The sequence below is a fragment of the Mus caroli genome, unplaced genomic scaffold, assembly GCF_978045245.1.
Source record: "Mus caroli unplaced genomic scaffold, Mus_caroli_1 scaffold_17, whole genome shotgun sequence".
Taxonomy (NCBI): domain Eukaryota; kingdom Metazoa; phylum Chordata; class Mammalia; order Rodentia; family Muridae; genus Mus; species Mus caroli.
The window spans coordinates 29,777,171-29,797,837 of NW_028227272.1; the positions used below are offsets into that span (position 1 = coordinate 29,777,171).

The following is a 20,667-nucleotide window of genomic DNA, read 5'->3' on the forward strand; positions in this document are numbered from 1 at the left end:
GGCAGAAGTCACCTCCTCCCTGATTCCCCAGAGGGCACGGGGACTCCTCTGATACCATGACCTTGTCTATATCCCCATTAAGCAAAGTAGCCAGATTGGTGAATGGCAGGAACTCTAGACTCCTATACACAGGAACCTGAAACTCTACCCTGCTTCTCTCTAGAGCAGGAGCAATAATTAAACAAGCAATAATTAAATAATTAAACAAGCTATTTATATCAACTTTGTATATAAAGTGGACGATAATAAGTAGTACCCATCAGTAGGTTGTATTAAGACTTAAATGATAATAGTGTAAAGCACTTAGTACTGAAACACAACAGGCATAATTCAAAGTGATTATTACTATTAATACCCTGACTGCCAGAGACATTAAATCCCAACGAGTCAGGTCTGGTGACATTCATCTGCTACCCTTGACCAAAGGCTCTTTGGATATAACAGGTGACAGCCCCGGCACCTGGACATCTCTAGGGCTTAGCTGAAGAGTTTGTGTTTGGTACATATGAGGGTGGACTGGGATCAGAGACGGAGCAGAGATGTTCGTCTCGCATGTTCCCCTGGCAACGTTACGGCAGAGGGGAAAGAATGCCACATTCTTCAACCGCTGAATATTAAGCAAGGACCCAGGTCGGCCACTGACCTGAGCCTGGGTGTGGGAATGAAAAGAGCAATCTAGGCCCCACATTCAAAATTGGGAGAGGCCTCTCTAATCCTCATTAGGCCTATATCCTCCCATCCCCCATCTTCCTCCATTGTAGGTGGCGTACATACTAGAGAACCTGGACATGCGGGCTTTTTTCTCCAACAGCTTAGTGGAACTGATACGAACGTAAGTGAAGCTGTCCCCCATGGCTCCCCTCTCCCTCTCTCCTGCTCCTCAAACCCCCCCGCTGTACCCCTTCCATACAGCTCTCCCGGAGCACAGCCCTCGAGCAAGTCCATTCATCACTGGAAGGTCATCTCCCACTTCAAGTACCGTCCCAGGGGCCCGCTCATCCACTACCTGAACAACCAGCTGATAGGCGCTGTGATGGAGGCCTTCCACCTGCAGGCTCGGCAGAAGAGGAGTGGAGGAGCCAGGAAGGACGTCCACTTCTTCCCCATCTCAAGGGCAGATGTCCAGGACAGGATGGCTCGTGAGTCACTATCTTGGAGACAATGCAGGGATTCGTTAGAGGAGAAAAGCAAACAGAGGGCCGTGACAGATCTGCAGGCCATGTCAACCCTTGGTAGAAAGTAATGTGTGCAGCAGGTCCACAGCTGAAGCAGGTTAAGTTAGCTTGGCTGTCTGTAAATCTTTGAATGAATTTAAAACTTCCCACAACAGCTACTTTTAGACTCAGAACAAGGACACAAGATGTAGCTGGTGGGCCCATGTGGAAGTGTCACTGGTATTTATTTCAATTCCAGGCTGTCTGATGGCTTCAGTGTATTTTCTTATTTGCTTGCTTGGGGTTGGGGACAAGATCTAACTGTGTAGCTCAGGTGGGCCTCAAACTCCCAATCCTCCTGTCTTAGCCTCACAAGTGTGGGGATTTCAGGGATAACACCACAGCACCCAGCTGGCTCCACTTCCTTTAGTAAAACCATTCACGGTCTTCTTAAACTATCATCATGCTGAACACACAAGGGCTTCCCCCCTCACCTACACAGAGTTCTACACAGAGTCCCTTAATCCTAACACCTTGTCCTCCAACTGAAGAATCTAGAGACTGGTAGGAGAGAGGACTCCTTCTGAAAGGATGTGGCCCAACTCAAGCCAGAACACATGGTCCCAATGGGAAAATGGGATGGGGTTTCTGGCAGCCTCTGGTTCTCCTGGGCAGGGAGCAAGGGAGAAAGAGGAACAGCCCCCTCCCTAGCTTCTGAAATGGAGCAGAGAATAGGGTAGGGACTATGCCCAACTTGGGAGAAACTGCTATTCAACTTGGGTCTAGCACCTGATGAGAGCGGCTTCTAGAAACCAGTTTATGCTTCCTGCCTTTTAGAGCAGTAAAGTGAAGTCTCTCCAACTACTGTGCATTGGGTAGCTGCAGTGGGGAGACAGGCACAGTCAGGTAAGGGGGCAGCCCCGACTGTGTTCACCACAGAAAATGCATCGAGGCACCCAAGAGGCTTTTAGGGGAGTCAGAAGCTCAATGAGAGCTTTGGCTATGTAGCAGATTTGAGGCCAACCTGGGCTACATGAGCTCATATCAGAAAGAAAGAAAAGAAAGAAAGAAAGAAAGAAAGAAAGAAAGAAAGAAAGAAAGAAAAGAGAAAGGAAGGAAGAAAGGAAGAAAAGAAAGAAAGAAAGAAAGAAAGAAAGAAAGAAAGAAAGAAAGAAAGAAAGAAAGAAAGGAGAGCCAGGTGGTAGTGTGCATGCCTTTAATCCTAGCACTCTGGAGGCAGAGGCAGATAGATGTCTGTGGGTTCCAGACCAACCTGGTCTACAGAGCATGTTCCAGAACAGACAGAGCTACACAGAGAAACCCTGTCTGGAAAAACCAAGAGGGAAAGAGAGAGGGAGGGGGAGCGGGGGGGGGGGAGGGGAGAGGGAGAGGGATGCAAGCAAGCTAGGGAAGAAGAAAATACAATGTTTATTGTAGAAAGTTTAGGAAACATGCAGTTACACAAATAAAAAAGAAAAGAAAATGCTACAGATCCAGGACTCTAGGCACTTGACCAGATGTTTCTCAGGATAAACACCTGCCTGAAACTTGACTACCTGATGGAAAAGGGATGAATTTACCTCTGTGGTTTGCTTACTCATGTATCCTTTTCCTGCCTACAGTGAACCTAAGTAAGCTGGACGAGTACTTCGCATGTGATGGCTACAAAGACTACCACCTGGTCTACAGCCCACAGGATGGTGTCACCTGTGTGTCCCCATGTAGTGAGGGCTACTGTCAAAATGGAGGCCAATGCAAGCACCTGCCAGATGGGCCCCAATGCAGGTGGGTAGGGGCCTGGGGCCGGAAAGCAAAGCACTGGGGAACTCAGATTTGACGAGACACCACAGTAGGCCCAGGAAGACAATGTCCCCTCCTAAGACTTGACAGTGGGATGGCTTCCCAGTGGCTGGAGGGTGAGAAGCAGAGAAAGTGGGCAGTAGGAGAAGGGTGTGTGGCACTCCTCTGCATGGAAGAGAAAGGCGTACATTGCTTCTGAAAGCCAAGCTAGTCACAAAAGGTTACTCCAACCATTCCAGACTTGGGGAATACTGCACTGAAGAGAGAGGAGGCTCCAGTAGGCACCCAGGAAGTAAAATACCAGGGTACCAGAGCTTCCTAAGAATGGATACCCTCCAGACCTTGTAGAAAAGTCCCAGTGTCTTAACTGGTCCCAGTTCTGCCCAGGGGACTCAGTCTAGGGACATCCCTGAAGCTGGTTCCTTAGGCCTCCTCCATACATTAACAAACTGTGTCTTCCCCGAGGAGAGGACTCTAAGTCTTCAGGGACACAGGGGCTTGTCTTCCAGTGTCCCCTGTTCACTCTTGTTCAGGACTGGTCAAAGGAGATGAGCCGAGTCGAGGGTGCAGGGCACCCTTTGGGAGATAAGGGAATGGGTTTGTGGCTGTTTGGGCACACATACCTTTGCCTGCCACCCTTCTGAGCCATCCTGGTGGTATAGAATGAGCTACCCAGATGTGGTTTTTAAGGCTATGCCTCCCTCCTTTGATTGGTGACCTCAATTCAAAATGGCCTTAGAGCTGGCTAGACCCTCCACTCAGCTGATAGCCCTGCCTGTCCTGCATAACCCCTGGTCCCCAGGAGTGGAAGGCCTCCTCACTGACCACAATGCATTCTCTCTGTCTTCAGCTGCGCATCCTTCACCATCTACACATCCTCGGGCGAACACTGTGAGCACCTAAGTGTGAAACTTGGGGCATTCTACGGGATGCTCTTCGGAACCCTGGGCGCCCTCTTGCTACTGGGGATCTTAGCATTTATGATCTTTCACTTCTGCGGCTGCTCCAAGAACAAGTTCTCCTACCCTTTGGACTCAGAATTGTGAGGCCCTGTCCCTGATGGGCAGCTGCACCTAGGACCTCGGGACCCATCCCTCAGTCTGCCTCTGCTCTGGGGGACTGGAAAGGGCCTGCGGCATGAAGATGATTTGAGACTCTCCAAGAGTGAATAAACCAGACTCTACCTGTTTAGTAGACTGGGGGTACAGAAAAAGGCCATGGTGGCCAAATATACAGATGGATGGGTTTCTACACAGATATATCAGGAAGGAGGATATTGCTTATATATGAATGCAGACTGTGTGCGCGCACACACACACACACCCCAGAGTTAATGGATGTGACTGGCTTTACATTTACCAAGATGTTTTTACATATAACACGGGCTTACTTCTCATTAAAATCTATTTAAATAAAGTCTCTATCTTTTTATGTCTTCAAATTATGGATTCCATACCAGGTTTCTTCTGGTGGCTGTAACGTTAGGCACAGCACGTTCTTCCATTCCTCATAAACATAGTTGTGACAGTTGCATATTAGGGGGGTTGGGGTGTGGAAAAGTCAGATGGTGGAGCCCAGCCCTATGGCAGCTCCCGGCTGCCCCATGCTGCTGCATCGGTGGCCTCAACGCTGGCTTGGTCCTTGCTTCCTCCTGTCTCACCCAGCCCTGCACCTCAGCCAATGCTTCGGGAGCACTGGGTTCCCAAAGACTTCTGTGCTGGAGCCTTGGTCCCTGGCACAGCCATGTTGGAGAGGTAAACCTTCAAGAGGCAGAGCCTAGTACAAATAGATTAGGTTATAGAAGTCACATTCGGGAAGACTGGAGTATTTCCCAAAGGACCCCAGTTCCCCAGGGAGTGAGTTTTTATTATACGAGGAGAGCTTGTGCCCTTGGCCTCTTTTGCATATAGCAGACAGGTCTCTTTTCTGTTTCTCTGTCACTTGACTTAACCAAAGGGTTAAACTTCACTTAGAGGCCACATATTTGCTCATCAGGGCAGAGCCCAGCTGGCCCTTGGCCCATTTTCAAGGCTTTAAATTGTCAAATAATTAGTCAGGTTTGCCTCCAAAATCCTGTACTAGTTTCATCCATGCTTAAAATACTTAATAATGTATCCTCACTTATTAAAATTTTTCATAAATCTTAAAAGAGATTAGAAATCCTTACCTACCCATGTGAAACACAAGAAAGACTCTCACTGTATTAATTTCCCCGTCCTTGCTAGCAGAGTCAATTCTTTTTCCATGGGAGGCACCACATCTTCCTTCTGTGAGCGACCTCTTTTGGCTATGTGTCCCTCTTTCTGCTGGCCTGCAGGTCTCTCTGTAGAGCAAGGACACTCTGTTCTGCTAAGTGTGATGCAAATCGATTTTTTTTTTGTCCAGTCTTGTTATCTCTGTTGATGCTAAACATCCCCTGCTAACTTTACTCTGTAGTAGGAGACATTTTTTTAAAATCATTGTTTATTTTGTGTACAGGAGGGGGAGGGGCAGCATGTGTGTTGAGGTTGGAGGACAGCTTGAGGGAGCTGGTTCTCTGTTTTCATAATGTGTGTCCCAGGGGTCAAACTCAGATCATTAGGCTTGGTAGCACTGTCTTTACTCACTGAGTGTCTTCCAGCACCCTAGACATCCTTGAATGTTCCTCAGCATACAGCATGGTCTCTCTTCTGTTTAAGGCACTCACCAATCACACCAAACACACACACACCAAACACACACACCAAATACCACACCAAACACACCATCATAAGAGTTTGAATCATTTGCAACCACTCTATGAAGCTCATTCCTGCCCCACGCCGAGAACACAAGGACGTCAGCTGAAAGCACACACACCCCTTTATTCAGAGCAGCCACAGAGCCATCTGTTGTTTTTATTAACTACTTAACATACTCATAGAGCAGCTTGGTCATTATTTCAATGCTGGGAATTAAAACCAGTGTTTTGTTCCTGCTGAGAAATTGCTCCAAGACTGAGCTACAACCACAACACACAAAGTACTGACTATGTGCAAGGAGCTAGGGACATCACAATGGGCAAAGGATATGATTATAGTTGAAGGACCGGTGATAAAGATCGTATCAGGTAGCCGGGCAGTGGTGGTGCACACTTTTAATCCCAGCACTTAGGATGCAGAGGCAGGCGGGTTTCTGAGTTCGAGGCCAGCCTGGTTTACAGAGTTCTGGGACAGCCAGGGCCACACAGAGAAACCCTGTTTCGAAAAAAAAAAATTTTTTTTTATCAGGTATATCAAAGAAGAATGGCAGTCGGTATGTATCGTGAAAAGGGCATTGTGGGTAGAGTATATTGAGGCTGGGCAGAAGGAGGTGGAGAGGGAGGAGGCACTGAGCAGATGTCTGGAGGCAAGGCCTTCTAAGCAGACAGAACAATACACACAAAGGCCCCAAGACCCAAGACCTGAGCAGATCTGGCGCATCCAAGGAACAGCCAAGTTCCTTGCTTTGCGGCTTACAGAGAACAGCCGAGAGAGGCAGCTACAGCAGTACCCATCATTCACCTGTTCTACAGGCTGTTGCCCAAATTTGGCTTTTCCTCTGAATGAAACGGAAGAGTATGAAGCACAGGCCTGCCACATGCTAGGAAGAGAAGTTTCCAGCTAATATCCGGGGATGAGACCGGGTGTTCAGGTGGGCACAGGTACCAACAGGGAGTCTGTAGTCATGGTGAGAGACAGTAGCATCTTAGCCCACCTGAATGATGGTTGCCGGGATGGCGAGTTCGTGGGGAGAGTGGAGTGCTGGCCATTGTTCGAGGAAAAGAAACCGGTTGAATTTTCTTGTATAAACTATGAGAGAGAAAGGAAAATGATTAATGGTTCAGCGGCATGAGCGGCTGAAGGGTGCAAGTGGAATGAACTGAGCAAAGGGAGACGCCGCAAGTGAGATTAAGAACTTCAGATCTAGGGGCTGGTGAGATGGCTCAGTGGGTAAGAGCACCCGACTGCTCTTCCGAAGGTCCAGAGTTCAAATCCCAGCAACCACATGGTGGCTCACAACCATCCGTAACGAGATTTGGCGCCCTCTTCTGGAGTGTCTGAAGACAGCTACAGTGTACTTACATATAATAAATAAATAAATCTTTAAAAAAAAAAAAAAAAAAGAACTTCAGATCTGGGAGCACTGAGTGTGCAGGGTCCCCTCGACATCCATATGGTCAGGCCGAGTGAGCAGCTGGGCATGCGCATTAACATTCGCTGGATGTAAGCTCTGGCCTCAACATCCACGTGGTCAGGCCTAGTGAGAAGCTTCAGGCTTGCGCATTAGCACTCGCTTGGTGTAAGCTCTGGCCTGGACATCCTTGTGGGCAGGCTGATTGAGCAACTGGGCATGCGCATTAACATTCGCTGGATGTAAGCGCTGGTATTTCAGGTTTTCTTCTCCCCGCCTACTTCACTTTTTCTTATTCCTCTTTTGGATTAAAATCTTTTTTTTTTTAATTAGGTATTTTCTTTGGATTAAGATCTTAAGCAAGGCATGCTTTTACGAGAGAAGAAAAACAAACTACATCTAACTTTAAAATAATGGCAGGCGAGCATGAGCTACGGCAAGAATAACTGCACGTTATAGACTTTCTTTTAAACCCATTTGAGTCTGTAACTTGACATTTAAACCAATTTGATGTTCTATGTGGTCCCCCCTCACTTGGATCAGGTTCTCCCCAGCTGTACCGATCTGAGATGAACAAATAATGGTTCTTGCCCTGAGAGAGCTCTCTATGGTTTGGTTGTGTCTCTGGAAGGTCCTTGTATTAAAGGCTTGGTCCTTAGGGTAGTTCCACAGTAGGTGGGACTTTAGGAGATGGAGTCTGAGGGGATGTGCCCTTGAAGGGGGTTGGGTACCTCAGCTCCTTCCTCTTCCTTTTATTTGCTTTCTGGGCTGGCACACCCGACCTCTGTCATCTGACATGATACACATGTCACTTGATACACAAAACAATGGATAACCCTATTTTGACCTGACCCGAAGCCCAGAGCAATGGGTTTGCCTTATTTTGACCCAGAACCATCTCAAGCGTGAGCAGAGCAGAAATAAGCTTTTTTTCATTATAAGCTGTTGATCTCACATTTTGCTCTAGTGGCAGCTGACTAATACAGATTGCTCAAGGTTCAACAGGCTCCAGGGCAAGTCTTGGTAAAAATGTCAAACCAAATCAGGCAACAGGAAATCACTCCCCAAATTCCCACATAGTAAAAACATCTAAGGCACCTGGGATCCCTACAGATAATCTCTGAGGTCACACTGAGGGTCACTGAGTACAAAACAGAAGAGCACAGGTGAGTGATCAGGTCTCCCTTTACTGAAATACAATAACCAGGCAGAGGATGCAAGGGACATCTCTGAAAAGAGGTCAGCCCCTCCCCTTGCACATACACTCAGGCATAAGTGGACCAAGGTCTTGTGGTCAGGTATGGGGGAGGGCTCTCGAGCCAGCTGGCCTTCATGAGAACCTTTGGAGTCCATAGCACAGAACCGTGGCTGTGGTCTGTTGGTAGCGTCTGGGCCTCGGTGGCATCACCATTCTTCTGGCACAGAGGCCATGCCTGGTTGCAGCTAGCATTCCTCAACCCCTCCTGATGCTCAGTAAGGACATGTGGACAAGTGGCATACGGGCGTGCAGTTCACGGCGGAGCTGGAAAACAAAATAACATATGGGGTACCCAGCCTATCTGCCTAGGAGCCCACTTTAAGGCAAGGATGAGAAAGGGGCAGTGCGGGGACATCCACAATGCTTCCTGGGCCTCTCCCGGGCCACTTAAAATTTACAGCAGGTGCTCTGAACTTCATTCTGTAAGACATAAAGGTAGTAAGGACTGAAGTAATCAAACCTACACAGCTAATAGAACCCAACCTCAGATCTGCCTGACTCCTGGGCCATTGGCCAGACCTCAGTAGAAATCAGTACACTTGGGGCTGGAGAGATGGCTCAGCGGTTAAGAGCGCCGACTGCTCTTCCAAAGGTCGTGAGTTCAAATCCCAGCAACCACATGATGGCTCACAACCATCAGTAATGAGGTCTGATGCCCTCTTCTGGGATGTCTGAGGACAGCTACAGTGTACTTACATGTAATAAATTTAAAAAAAAAATCAAAAAAAAAGAAAAAGAAATCAGTACACTTAACAAACTTCATAAAGTAAAGGAATAAAATAGAATAACAATAACAACAACAATAATAGAATCAGCATCAATCCCATGAGGCCTCACTCCTAGACCTCAGCTGCCTGACCTGATCCTGAACTCCACGGTTGCTCTCTGACCTCTGAAACAGTTGCTAGTTGAGATATCAGTTCTACACTCCACTGCGGCCTCTCTTTCCCATGAGGATTTGCACTCGCCACTTTGATGTTTGTGACAGACACCTGCCATCTGTCCTACATCAAATGTTGATGCTCTATGGACAGGAAGCCTCAGGAAGAAGGTCAGTGAGCCTCCCTTGTTACCAGAGAGTCTGGAATCTCTTAATAACCCCAGGTAGTAATTGGTGGGTACAAGAGCCAAGCATGGCTGATTGGACGCTCCTGCTCAGAGCTTTGGCCCTGCAACCAGCAGCCCAAAGACGATGTCCCAGTGGGAACCCACTTGTGACAGCACATGGAGGAAGCACGACATCCACTGACAGTGCACGGCAAGAGGACAGTGTCCTCGGAAGCATGTCTTCAAAGCTGCTCTTCTGCCATTCCTTTGCTTCTGTGCATCTGGGGTTCTCTCTCCCCCTTGTTTGCAAAGCAAAGAGCTTTGCCTGCCCTAGCTTTGCCTAGCTTTGCCTGTCACTGTAATTCTCAGTTCTAAGACCTGAACATTTAAGATCTGAAAACAAACTAGATCTGGGGCTGGAGAGGTGGCCTGACGGTTAAGAGTGCTTGCTGCTCTTCAGAGGACCCAGGTTTGATTCCCAGCACCCACCTGGTGGCTCACAATCATCTGTAATTCCTGTTCCAGAGCGTTTGATACCTGCTGTGGGTCTCCACGGTCACCACTCATAGACATAGTGAACAGATATACATGCAGGTAAAATGTCCATACACATAAAGTGAAGATAAAAATTAGATGTGGGGGTAGAGACATTTATTTACATTATAGAGAGTAGAAAAAAAAATCAAAGGAGCCAGACAAGACCAGAGAGTGACAGAGGCAGGCTTCTTTTGCATTCACCGAGGGATCCTACCGGCAGGGATAACAGCAACTTCCGCTCTGTAAGGGCAACCACCTCACCTGTCTATTCTGGCAGCAGGACTGTACCCCTTACATAAGCTGCTGGTCTGCCCCTCGTCAGGGTCTATTCCTTTACTAGGTGGCAGGGAGCATGAACTAATGTGACTCTCACTGACTATGGAAGGTGCTGGCTGAAGTCTGAGACATTTGCCAGAGCAGGGTGGAGGAGCCATTATCTTAGGTGGTACACCAGGTCTAGCCTCACTGTTCACAGAACAGGTTCACGAGACCAGCACTGAGCTAGGCCTGTGACATTTATACTGAACTGACCCAGTCTAGTCTTCCAATCATTCATAGCATCCCCAAGAGCCTTGACCCCAGAATTTTACTAATGGTCTAGGAATAAAAGAATTTCTCTAGATTGGTATTCAAAGACACCCCAATCTTCCTCTTTGCCTGGAGCATATCTCCAAGGGGTTTTATATCTAGCATCCCTATTTCATGTCTTTTCCCATTTATGATGTGTTTTGAGATGTAAATCACAGTGGCTGTGATGTTAGGCTTGTCAACATGATGCCATCTAGAATCACCTGGGAAGAGTCTCAACAAGGCATTGTCTGAATCAGTTTGGCCTGTCTGTGCAAGGTTGTCTTAGTAAGTCAGTTAATGTGGGAAGGCCTCACCCACTATTGGCAGCACCATTCCCTTGGCTTGGGTACTGGACTATATAAGAGTGAAGAAGATAAGCATGCTTGTATTTGTTTTTTCTCCTCTGCTGTGGATGTGCTATAATGAGCTGTTTGCAGTGCCTGCTGCTTCGACTTCCCTGCTGTGGTGGTTTGAATGAGAATGGTTAGGGTTAGAGTTAGGTATTTTGAATACTTGGTCCTCAGTTGGTGGAATTGTTTGGGAAGTATGAAGAGATGTAATGTGACCTTGTTAGAGGGGTTATGTAACTGGCTTTTCCAAAGCGCATGGTATCTCTATTAATTCCTTGCCTCATGTTGTCTCAAGATAAGTGTTCTCAGCTACTACACAGTGCCATTCATGCCTCCTGCTTCCATGCTCCCTGCCATGATGGTCATGGATGCTAGCCCTCTGGAACAGTACGCCTCCAATAAACTCTTTCTTCTATAATTGGGCTTGATCATGCTGTCTCATCACAGCAATAGAATTCTACATTAGAAATAAACCCTTTCTACCATAAGTTGACTTTTGCTAGGTTATTTTCTCCCTGCAACAGACATGAAACTAGGACCATGGCTGTTGCAAACCAATGAGACCAGGCATGTGAATTATGGGATAGGGAAGTGGTTTTGTGTAGCTAGAGCTGTGATAAGCGTCTTCCATAATGTGATGGTTTGTATATGCTGGGCCCAGGGAGTGGCACTATTAGAAGGTGTGGCCCTATTGGAGTAGGTGTGGCCTTGTTGGAATAGGTGTGCCAATCTTGGTGTGGGCTTTAAGAGCCTCATCCTAGCTGCCTGGAAGTGAGTAGTCTGTTATCAGCCTTCAGATGAAGATATAGAACTCTCAGCTCTGACTGCATCATGCTTGCCTGGATGCTGCTGTGGGGAGCCATTCTGGACTCCCTGGCCAGCAGACAGATGGAAGTCTGTTCCAGGCAGTAAACAAGCCCATATTTGGTGGATGGCACGCCCCTAATCCCTGATTGGCTGAGCAAACCTGCCTGGTGAGGTGCTGTGACCTGTGGTGATTGGTGGGGGTGTGGTTGTGGCTTGAGTGGGGAAAAACAAACTGGATATACCCAGAGAGGCTCGGGGGAATTGGAAGGGGATTTTGTAAAGAGTAGCTGCCTGAGTAAACTGCTTTAAGAAGAACCTGTGGTTGCGTCTTGCTTGCTGGTCAAGAGGGACTTGACAAATGGTGCCGAAACCCGGGACGCGACATGCTGCCATGCTCCTACCTTGATGAAAATAGACTGAACCTCTGGACCTGAAAGCCAGCCCCAGTTATATGTTGTACTTATAAGAGTTGCCTTGGTCATGGTGTCTGTTCACAGCAGTAAAAACCCTAACTAAGACACATATGTATGGAGAAAGTCCATGAAGAATGAAGGGCACAGAGCTGAGCGGGACAGAGGAAATCTCATGATTGTGTTTGCACTGCTGGCTCCAGCCGACTCCAAAGCTGGAGGAGCCACCTGTAGATTTCTCAGACCTTGACTTTTCCAAGTAAACTACCATGCCCTGGTTCCTGCTTCTTACAACCCAAATCTCTGCTTACTTTCCCATTAATATCACTGGCTCTTTCAAAAGGCCTGCACTCCCAAGACCTGAAAAATTGGATCTGGGGCTAGAGAGATGTATTTATTCACATGGCAGAAAAGAGATCAGAAGAACTGAGAAGCTTGGCGAGATCAAAGCCAGGCAAGAGCATTCAGCCCTAATGCTCTTTCATGGAGTTATTGACCTCCCATGCCCTGAAGATGCTCCCTGGAGTTCCCAAGAGACCCTCACTTACTCCTGGTGTACATGTACCTGGTTCATCAGCTTCTCTCTGGCGTTGTGCTCAGTGAGGTCCTTAGGGGAGACCACGGTCAGCCGTACAAGGAGGAAGCCTCCATCTTCACCTAAAGGTTGAGAAAAGACCAGAGGCAATGCAACCACAGTGACTCATCTCCAGCTTGGGCCCCTCTCCACAAGTATCTACACTCCTACCAGAAAATGTGTGTGCATCTACACGGATCTAACATTTACTCACTGCAAGCAGAAAGGAGGACTCCCTTCCTAGAGTAATTATGCCCACTGCAGTGTCCCCATAACCAGTGAGTGCAGTCCACAGTGTCTTAGGGTGCCCCCATATTTGAAAAAGCCAAAGAGAAGAGCAAGGAAGGGAAACTGGAAGTGGATCCAGAATGTTCTTAAGGCCTGGAGACCCTGGATGAGTTAGTTGGAGAGGACTCTGGGCACGGAGAGTGCTGGAGAGGGTGGCCCACTGAGTGTTGCCCTGAAAGAATGCTGGGGAGGGGCTGGCCCTCCAAGGGGCACCCTGAGCTGGATGCTGTTCCTCCAGCAGTAAGTTGGTAGTGTCACGAGGTCTCCTGGCTGAGCCTTTGTGCCTTTCCAACTACCAGAAAGCGCTACCTTTTTTGTTTTTCTTTTTTAAAGATTTATTATATCTAAGTACACTGTAGCTGTCTTCAGACACACCAGAAGAGAGCATCAGATCTCATTATGGATGATTGTAATCCACCATGTGGTTGCTGGGATTTGAACTCAGGACCTTTGTAAGAGCAGTCAGTGCTCTTAACCACTGAGCCATCACTTCAGCCCCTTATTTATTTATTTATTTATTTTTAATTTTTGTGACAGCTAGCCAGTCCGAGGCCAGGGATTCCTAAGTTAGTCCCAGCAGCCCACGGGGTCATTTGTTTCTCTAGAGAACTTTGCCTAGACTCCCTGACCTGGCACTGACTGTTTTTGTGCCTGATTGTCACCGAGCCAAGGAAATTAATAGCCTGTGAAGTTGTGGATTTGGAATTTAAGTACAGTAAATTTCCTTGAATTGAGTGCTCAGGACTCTCTCCTGAGTCTTTCAAGTGGCTCAATGGCGGAGTGTCTGTGGCTACTTCATTCTTGGGCACAGATTTCTTTTGCAGCTCTTAAACATTTATTGATCTCACGACAGCATCTATCCCATCAGCTTCCTCTCCTTTGTGCCGAGGAGACTCATTCCCCCTCCTCTGGTGTTGCAGTAGTTTTTGTCAGCTTGACACAGGCCTGGACATATCCAGGAAGAGGGAACCTCACAGAGGAACTGCCTCCATCAGATTGGCCTGTGGGCGTGTCTGTGGGGCACTTTGTTGATTACTAATTGATGTAGGATGGCCCAGCCCATTGTGGACAGTGCCATCCCTGGGCAGGTGGGCCTGGGGTCTATAAGAAAGAAAACCAAGTGAGTCAGGAGAAAGCAAGCCAACAAGCAAAATAAATCATTTCTCCCCAACTTGCTCTTGGTCCAGATAGAAAGTCAGAACATCTGGTGAATTCACTTTTGGGTTCTGCCTACCGACTGCAAAGTGTTTTTATATTAATCTTGCCTAGAATAAAAAAGATATACAATAACATGAATGTGATTAAATATTTCTTTTGTTTTAATTTCTGTTTTTGATAGGGTCTTACTACATAGATCAAGCTGGCTTCAAATTCACAGTCTGCTTCTGCTCTGCCTGAGTGCTGGTTTGCAGGCCAGAGATACCATGGCTGAGGGTGTAGCATAGATACAGATAGAGTTGACAGAGATGAAAGGGATAACAGAGACAGAGACCAAATAAAGATGACACAGGTAGAGATGGACATAGAAACAGAGGCAGAGATGATAAAGGCAGAGGTAACAGAGATAGAGAGATCAAGATTGAGTGAGATGATGGAGACATAGATGACAGAGTCAGAGATGGCAGAGCTGTCACAGAGAGATAGAGATGACAGGACAGAAATGACGAAAACAGAGATGACAGCGACAGAGATGGCAGAGAGAAAGCTGACAGGACAGAGATGACAGAGGCAGAGATGACAGAGACAGAGAGGATGGAGGTGACACAGAGAATTAGAGATGACAGGGACAGATTTTCAGGGCATGAAGTCAAATGTAAGGGCCCAGGCACACGAACAGTGTCAGGCACTCCATCACTGAGCTATATCCTCAACTCATGATTAACATTTTTATTTCCCTTGCCCAAAAAAGTAGAACAAGGCAAAGATACTCAGGAATGAACCATAAGGAGAAGATAAGCAGTAGAGGCGGACGCTCCAGCTGCCCACAAGCTGCCCTTACAGGAGAGTTGCTGACAGTGTGCCTCTTTGAGACACTTCTGTTGTTTCAGAAATGAAGGTTTAAACTCCCTGAATGTTGTTTTGTTGGTTTGTCTAAAATCACTCTTTATGGTGTAGAACACAGTAAATATGGCCACCAAGCCCCACTTGTGTGCCCTGCACATGCTTACCGGGCAGCAATTTGGACACGTTTGCACATTCTTTCCTTCTGTGTGGGCATTGCTGGCTAGAGGCTTCCAAGGCATGAGGGTCAAGTCTTTTGAATAGCATTACAGATCTCATCTGAAGCACAGTAGCCGCCCAATAGTTAACTTCACAGAAGTTAGACCTGGAAAAGATGGTGCTCATCTACCACAAAGCGAAGAAACTAGCTGCTTTTTACCGACCAGCCAGGAGATCAGCAGAGAGGGGCAGATCCAAGGCCTCTCAGGTTAAAGCACAGCCAAGATCTCAACCACTTTTGGAAAACCCAGTTTTACATTCATCACATACACATCACTACATCACACATACATCACTACAATACACATCATGCTATCACGTATTTGTCATGACATCACACATACATCACTACATCACCTATACATTTCACACACATCACATCACCTATATATCACTACATCTCATACACATCATGACATACATCATCACTACATCTCACACACACACACACATCATGATATCACACATACATCACAACATCGCCTACACATCACTACATCTCATATACATCTTAGCTGCTTTTTACCGACCCACCAGGAGGTCATGAAATGCCAAGGAGAGGGTGCAATATTGGCCTTTAGTTCCTTCTTTCAACTCAACTCCTTAAGGCTACTCCAAATCTCCAAAAATCTCTCATGGGAGTTTTGCTTACCTGGATCATGTTTTGTGGTTTTCCTAATCCAAGCAGAGGATGCAGATGTTGTAGGATGCATCGGGGGCTTTGGTGAGGCTGTGGTCTTGGCTAAGGTGATGTTTGGGGTTTTGCTGGTGCTAGCTGTAGTTGAATAGATAGGAAAAGGAGGGCGGCTCTCTGTGAGGAAGGAGCTGTTGGTTGTATTGCCTGTGGTTAAAGTCTCTGAGGTAGCAGAGCTCTCGGTGGTAACCACCACTGAGAGACTGCTGCTGTCCAGAGCCGTGAAACTCACGAAGGAGGCTGCTTCTCCCATTGTTGATCCAGCAACCATGGGGACTGTGATGGTGCCCAAGACCTCAGTGTGGCTTTGTGTCTCAATAGAGAGTGTTGAAGTGTTTTCCAGTTGGTTCCTTCTAACTGTAACCGAAGTTCCAACAGAGGTAAGAGTCTGGGCCACTGCTGTTTCGCTTTCTGTGATTGCACTAGTGGAGACTGTCCCCTCAAGGGTGGTGGCAAGGACCGGGGTGCTGGCAGTTGACAGGATCCCAGATGAGCTTGTGGTCTCGGGGAAAATTGGTTTTCCCTCAGTGGGTGGAGGCAAAGTTAATATCTCAGAAGTGAACAAGGCTGCCGTCACTTCTGTAGGGCTGAGGCTCTCGCCTGGGGCCCCAGAGATGGTGATGGTTGTTTCTATTTCTGTGATGCAGGTGGTGAGTTTAATATGAGTGATGTTGAAGGCAACCAAACCCTTGGCTGGAGTTGCACTGTCGGGTCCCAGGACTCGTGAGCTGCTGAGGACCCCAGCTGAACTGTCAGAGGAAGAGCTGCTCTCTGAAGACAGGTGCTCCACTTCCGTGGAGGTGTGTGCCAACGTCAGGAGGTCAACTGTGATCTTCCTTGCCTCTTCAGAGCTGTCATCGGTACAAAGGGTGTCAAAGACGGCTTCTATGGGGTCCCACACTGTGCCGGTTTGGACAGTGCTCATCCCAGTTCTGGGGCTGTTGCTTGGTGCCAATGTCTCTGTAGGGATGGTGTGCACAACCATGAAGTCGGAAGGTATTCTTATTGAAACAGTTCTGGTCTCCATTACAGTGGAAATGGTTTGGGTCTTCATGGTCAATTCAATAGGCGAGATGGTCTGGGTATCCAGGGATGATGGTGCAGGGGATGTGGTCAGAGATGATGGAGTAGGGGAAGTGGTCAGAGATGATGGTGCAGGGGAAGTGGTCAGAGATGATGGTGCAGGGGAAGTGGTCAGAGATGATGGTGCAGGGGAAGTGGTTTGGGTATCCAGGAATGATGGTGTAGGGGAAGTGGTTTGGGTACTCAGGGATAATGATACAGGAAAAGTGGTCTGGGCATCCAGGTGCGATGCTGTTGGGGAGGTAATCTGAATATTTAGGGTTGACAAATTAGGAGAGGTGGTCTGGGTCTCTAGGGATGATGCTGCAGGAGTGGTAGTATGTGTCTTCCTGGTCTTTGTTACAAAAGAGGTGGTCTGAGTGTCCCTGGAATTGACCTCTGAACTGATACTGGTTGCGCTTAAGGCATTGGAAGCAGTTTCAGTGTTGAGAGTTTGCGTGTCTAGAGGAACATACTGAATCAGGTTGGTGGTCTGGAAGGCTTTCTCTGAGCTGGGCCTGTCCCTTTGAGTGAAGGTGGACACTTCCATGTTGTTGGTTGTCACCAAAGGAACTGATCTGCTAACATCGAGACCTGTGTGGGGTGAGAACAACCTGGTGAGTGCCAGTGGACTGACATCACAGTTTATGCTCTGGGTGCTATTGGGTGGCATGGAGGGTCATCTTCTACATAAACCTAGAGGATGAAGGCAGCACAGAGAAGTCAAAGCCTTCGCAGCAGCCCTGAAGACACACTACCCCAACTAGTGCTCTCTGAAGCCCTGACAACTACCGCCTGCCCCAAAGGATCCCAGCTGACCACGGGTCTACAGCTCAGCCTCACAGCATACACTGACGACGGCAGGCAAAGAAGACAGGAATCCACACGAGCCAAGGACTGCAGAGCAGGGATCCAGGGATGATGGTGTAGGAGAAATGGTCTGGGTATCCAGGAATGATGGTGCAGGGGATGTGGTCAGAGATGATGGTGCAGGGGAAGTGGTCTGGGTACTCAGGGATAAACTTTCTGAAGAAACTTTGTCACTCTCCCATGGGTGGTTTGCCCACCCCCCCCCAAACAAATTCCCATAGAAGTATGTTCTTCAAAGTCTAGAATGACCTATGGTTTCATCTTTAGAGATAACTGGGAGGACGGGGAGAGGAGCCTCCAGCCTGAGTGGAATATGTCCTAGGAAAGCAAGCGGTCAGGGAGTTGGAGCCAGCTCACATGGGTAAAGGAAATAATTAGTGGGCGCACACGCACGCACGCACACACACACACACACACACACACACACACACGCTTGCAGGAGCTATTGATTGCCTTCTTCATGTGGGCATCTATGCCTAAGCCCACGCTATTTCTTTGAGGCCCCTGGTCCACAGAACCCAGCCCAGATCAGAGGGCGTGGCTGCTTTCCTCTTCCATACCTCCATACTGGGCGTGAGAAGAGTATGGAAATACAGCCTGGTTTGAGTCTTGCCTCTGTTGCTTGTTCTGCTGTGTACTAACTCTGTGACACAGGTCAAGTCTCTGTGCTCCACACTGGTACTTTCTCATCTGTAAAGTGTGACAGACGGGGTGGTCCAATGGTTGGACACTGCTAGCAGTGCTGGCCCCAGGGTTAAATTCCTCCCTCTAAGCTGAAGTCCCCTTGCTTTTAGGTGGGTGGCAGTGTCTTAGAGGTGCGCACCTTTCCTCAACGTTATCGTGAGGATTTAAAAGGCAATGTTGGACCTGCCCGGTGGGTAGAGCTGCTGCTTGCTACCAAGCTTGGTGGCCTGAAGTTAAAATTTAAGATTCAAACTGTCATCTGGTCTCCACACATGTGCGCGCTCTCTCTCTCTCTCTCTCTCTCTCTCTCTCCCTCTCTGTGTTTATCTAAATTCTGAACTCTGGGTTTGATTGAGAGATCCTAGGTCAAGGAATAAGGTGAGAGAACCTTCAAGGGTGATCCCAAAATCAACCTCGGGCCTTCACACACATTGTACACATCCTCACACACAGCCAAACACATATGGATCCACACATATGTAAAAGCATTTCTCTTTCACACACACACATAGAAAAAATGGAAAATGGGAACATTGATAAATAAAGTGTATATAGCAAGTTCCATGCAGTCAGGGCAATGTGTCAATAACAAATAAATATTTATTTATTTAGAAATTCTGTCAATAAACTTAAAAAATGGAATTTTAAAAAAGTGATGCCCGGTGTGACATGTCAGTGTGTGGTCTCTGCTGTAGCAGTCCCCATGCCATGGGGACGTGAACAGCAGGGGCTGTGTGGGGGAGGGACTGGATAAATCAGAAGTCTCAGTAGAACGCTGTTCAGTTTTACTATGAACCTAAAGTTAGCCTGAAAACGATCTATTTTAAAGTGTGTGTGAGGGGTTTGGCGCAGTGCGAGTTAGTCACAGATCACTGTTAGCCCCCATCTTTCAGAAAAGCCTGCCTCTCTCAGAATCTCCCTGCCCAAGCAGTTTGTGACAAACTTTTCATTCAAAGGGCAAATTTCAAAGAACAGCTGGGCTAGGTAACGATGTTGGAGGGAGCAGAGCTACCTTAGCTTCCCTAGGCCACATTCTTCAGTTGACAGCAAAATGATCACCAGCTGGCATCTCCCAAGCCCCTCCTCCCTCCACCCCACTATCTCATGACTAAAGAGGGACTCCCAGACAGTGATGGCCGCAGGGCCACCATGTGTAAGCTGACCCATCTGCCAGCCTGCACACTCGTCTATTCCTCAGGCCATTAATACAATTAACAAAAATGTCTCCCTTGCCCACAAAGAGCTGTCTTTGCCAGCACTGACACCCAGAGCTCCACCAGGGAGGATCCCGGGGGGGGGGGGGCTGTCCTGTTCCTTACCTGGAGAGCTCACACTGATGCCAACCTTCCAGCAAAAGACAAGGAGGGGCACAGCCAGGCCCCAGACAGAGCCCATCGTGCCTGGCCCTGACCACCGCTGCCTGCCGGACCTGCCTGCTGCCTCTCCTCACCACCCTTTCCTGCTTCCTCAACCCAGGGAGGAGGGGCAGCCGACTGCCCAGGTGCGACTGGGTAGGTTCCAGGAGGCAGCCGGGTGACCACAAACGTGCAGGCTGACAGCAGGTTCATGGTCCCACTCCCCACCCCGATTCCCATGCCTTGCCTCTCTGATTTGATCAGTTCCATTCTGAAACCCTCCCCTGGCACTGAGAATGGCACAAGAGAGATGGTGTTTACCCCACTCACCCATACCCGGTGTCCTAGCTTCATGGGCAGACCCAAGTTTATCTACTGAGCCTAGATTTTATCAGTTCTAGGGACCAAGGGCAAATAAGAGAACATTTCTTAGCCCCAACTTCTTGATCTGTAAAACGGACACACTATCTGACTCAGGACACCACCAAAGTTCTTACACAACGTCTCCTATACATTGCTGGTGCTCAGAGAAAATGCATCTATCTCAGTAGCTCAAGATATAAGTGGGAGCCCTCAGCCTTGACCAGTCGATGTGAATGGTCCTGAGGTCTCAAGGGGACAGTGTCCCAGTGTGGGGGCAGGACTCTAACCTCTAATAGCTTTCTATATTCAAAATCCTGGGATTTCGCAGCAAAGTCAAAGGCAGGACCAGGTCTCCAGTCAGGTTTGAGGATTCAGGATGCAGAAGATGGCATGATGCTGAGTCCAAGAGCCAGCAGAAGGAGATGACTTGGGGACACTTAGGAGATTAGTTCCCAAGGCAAGGAGTGATGTGATGGGCTGTATTTTCTGTATG

The 20,667-nt window shown here is 48.0% G+C and overlaps 2 protein-coding genes across 3 annotated transcripts in view; one reads left to right on the forward strand and one right to left on the reverse strand.

Annotated features, from left to right (window-relative positions):
* The window catches only part of Muc4 (mucin 4, cell surface associated), a 49,573-nt gene extending 45,212 nt beyond the window's left edge, over window positions 1-4,361 (forward strand). The window contains exons 22-25 of the mRNA XM_085832184.1: window positions 762-832; window positions 913-1,139; window positions 2,777-2,939; window positions 3,805-4,361. Coding sequence (XP_085688310.1) covers window positions 762-832; window positions 913-1,139; window positions 2,777-2,939; window positions 3,805-4,000 — 657 coding nt within the window. The 3' untranslated portion in view covers window positions 4,001-4,361. The remainder of the gene's footprint in view (window positions 1-761; window positions 833-912; window positions 1,140-2,776; window positions 2,940-3,804) is intronic.
* A 3,903-nt stretch (window positions 4,362-8,264) lies between these two features.
* Muc20 (mucin 20, cell surface associated) lies at window positions 8,265-19,972 on the reverse strand. Of its 2 annotated transcripts, none has more exons than XM_021185126.2 (4): window positions 19,776-19,972; window positions 15,799-17,496; window positions 12,630-12,721; window positions 8,265-8,607 (listed from the first exon to the last, which is right to left on the reverse strand). In XM_021185126.2, the coding sequence occupies exons 1-4, from the start codon at window positions 19,849-19,851 to the stop codon at window positions 8,539-8,541; spliced, it is 1,935 nt and encodes a 644-aa protein (XP_021040785.1). In that variant the 5' UTR covers window positions 19,852-19,972; the 3' UTR covers window positions 8,265-8,538. The 2 variants fall into 2 exon arrangements, with proteins under 2 accessions (XP_021040785.1, XP_029326115.1); XM_029470255.1 differs by lacking the exon at window positions 8,265-8,607 and adding an exon at window positions 8,691-8,763.
* Between the last annotated feature and the right edge of the window lie 695 nt (window positions 19,973-20,667).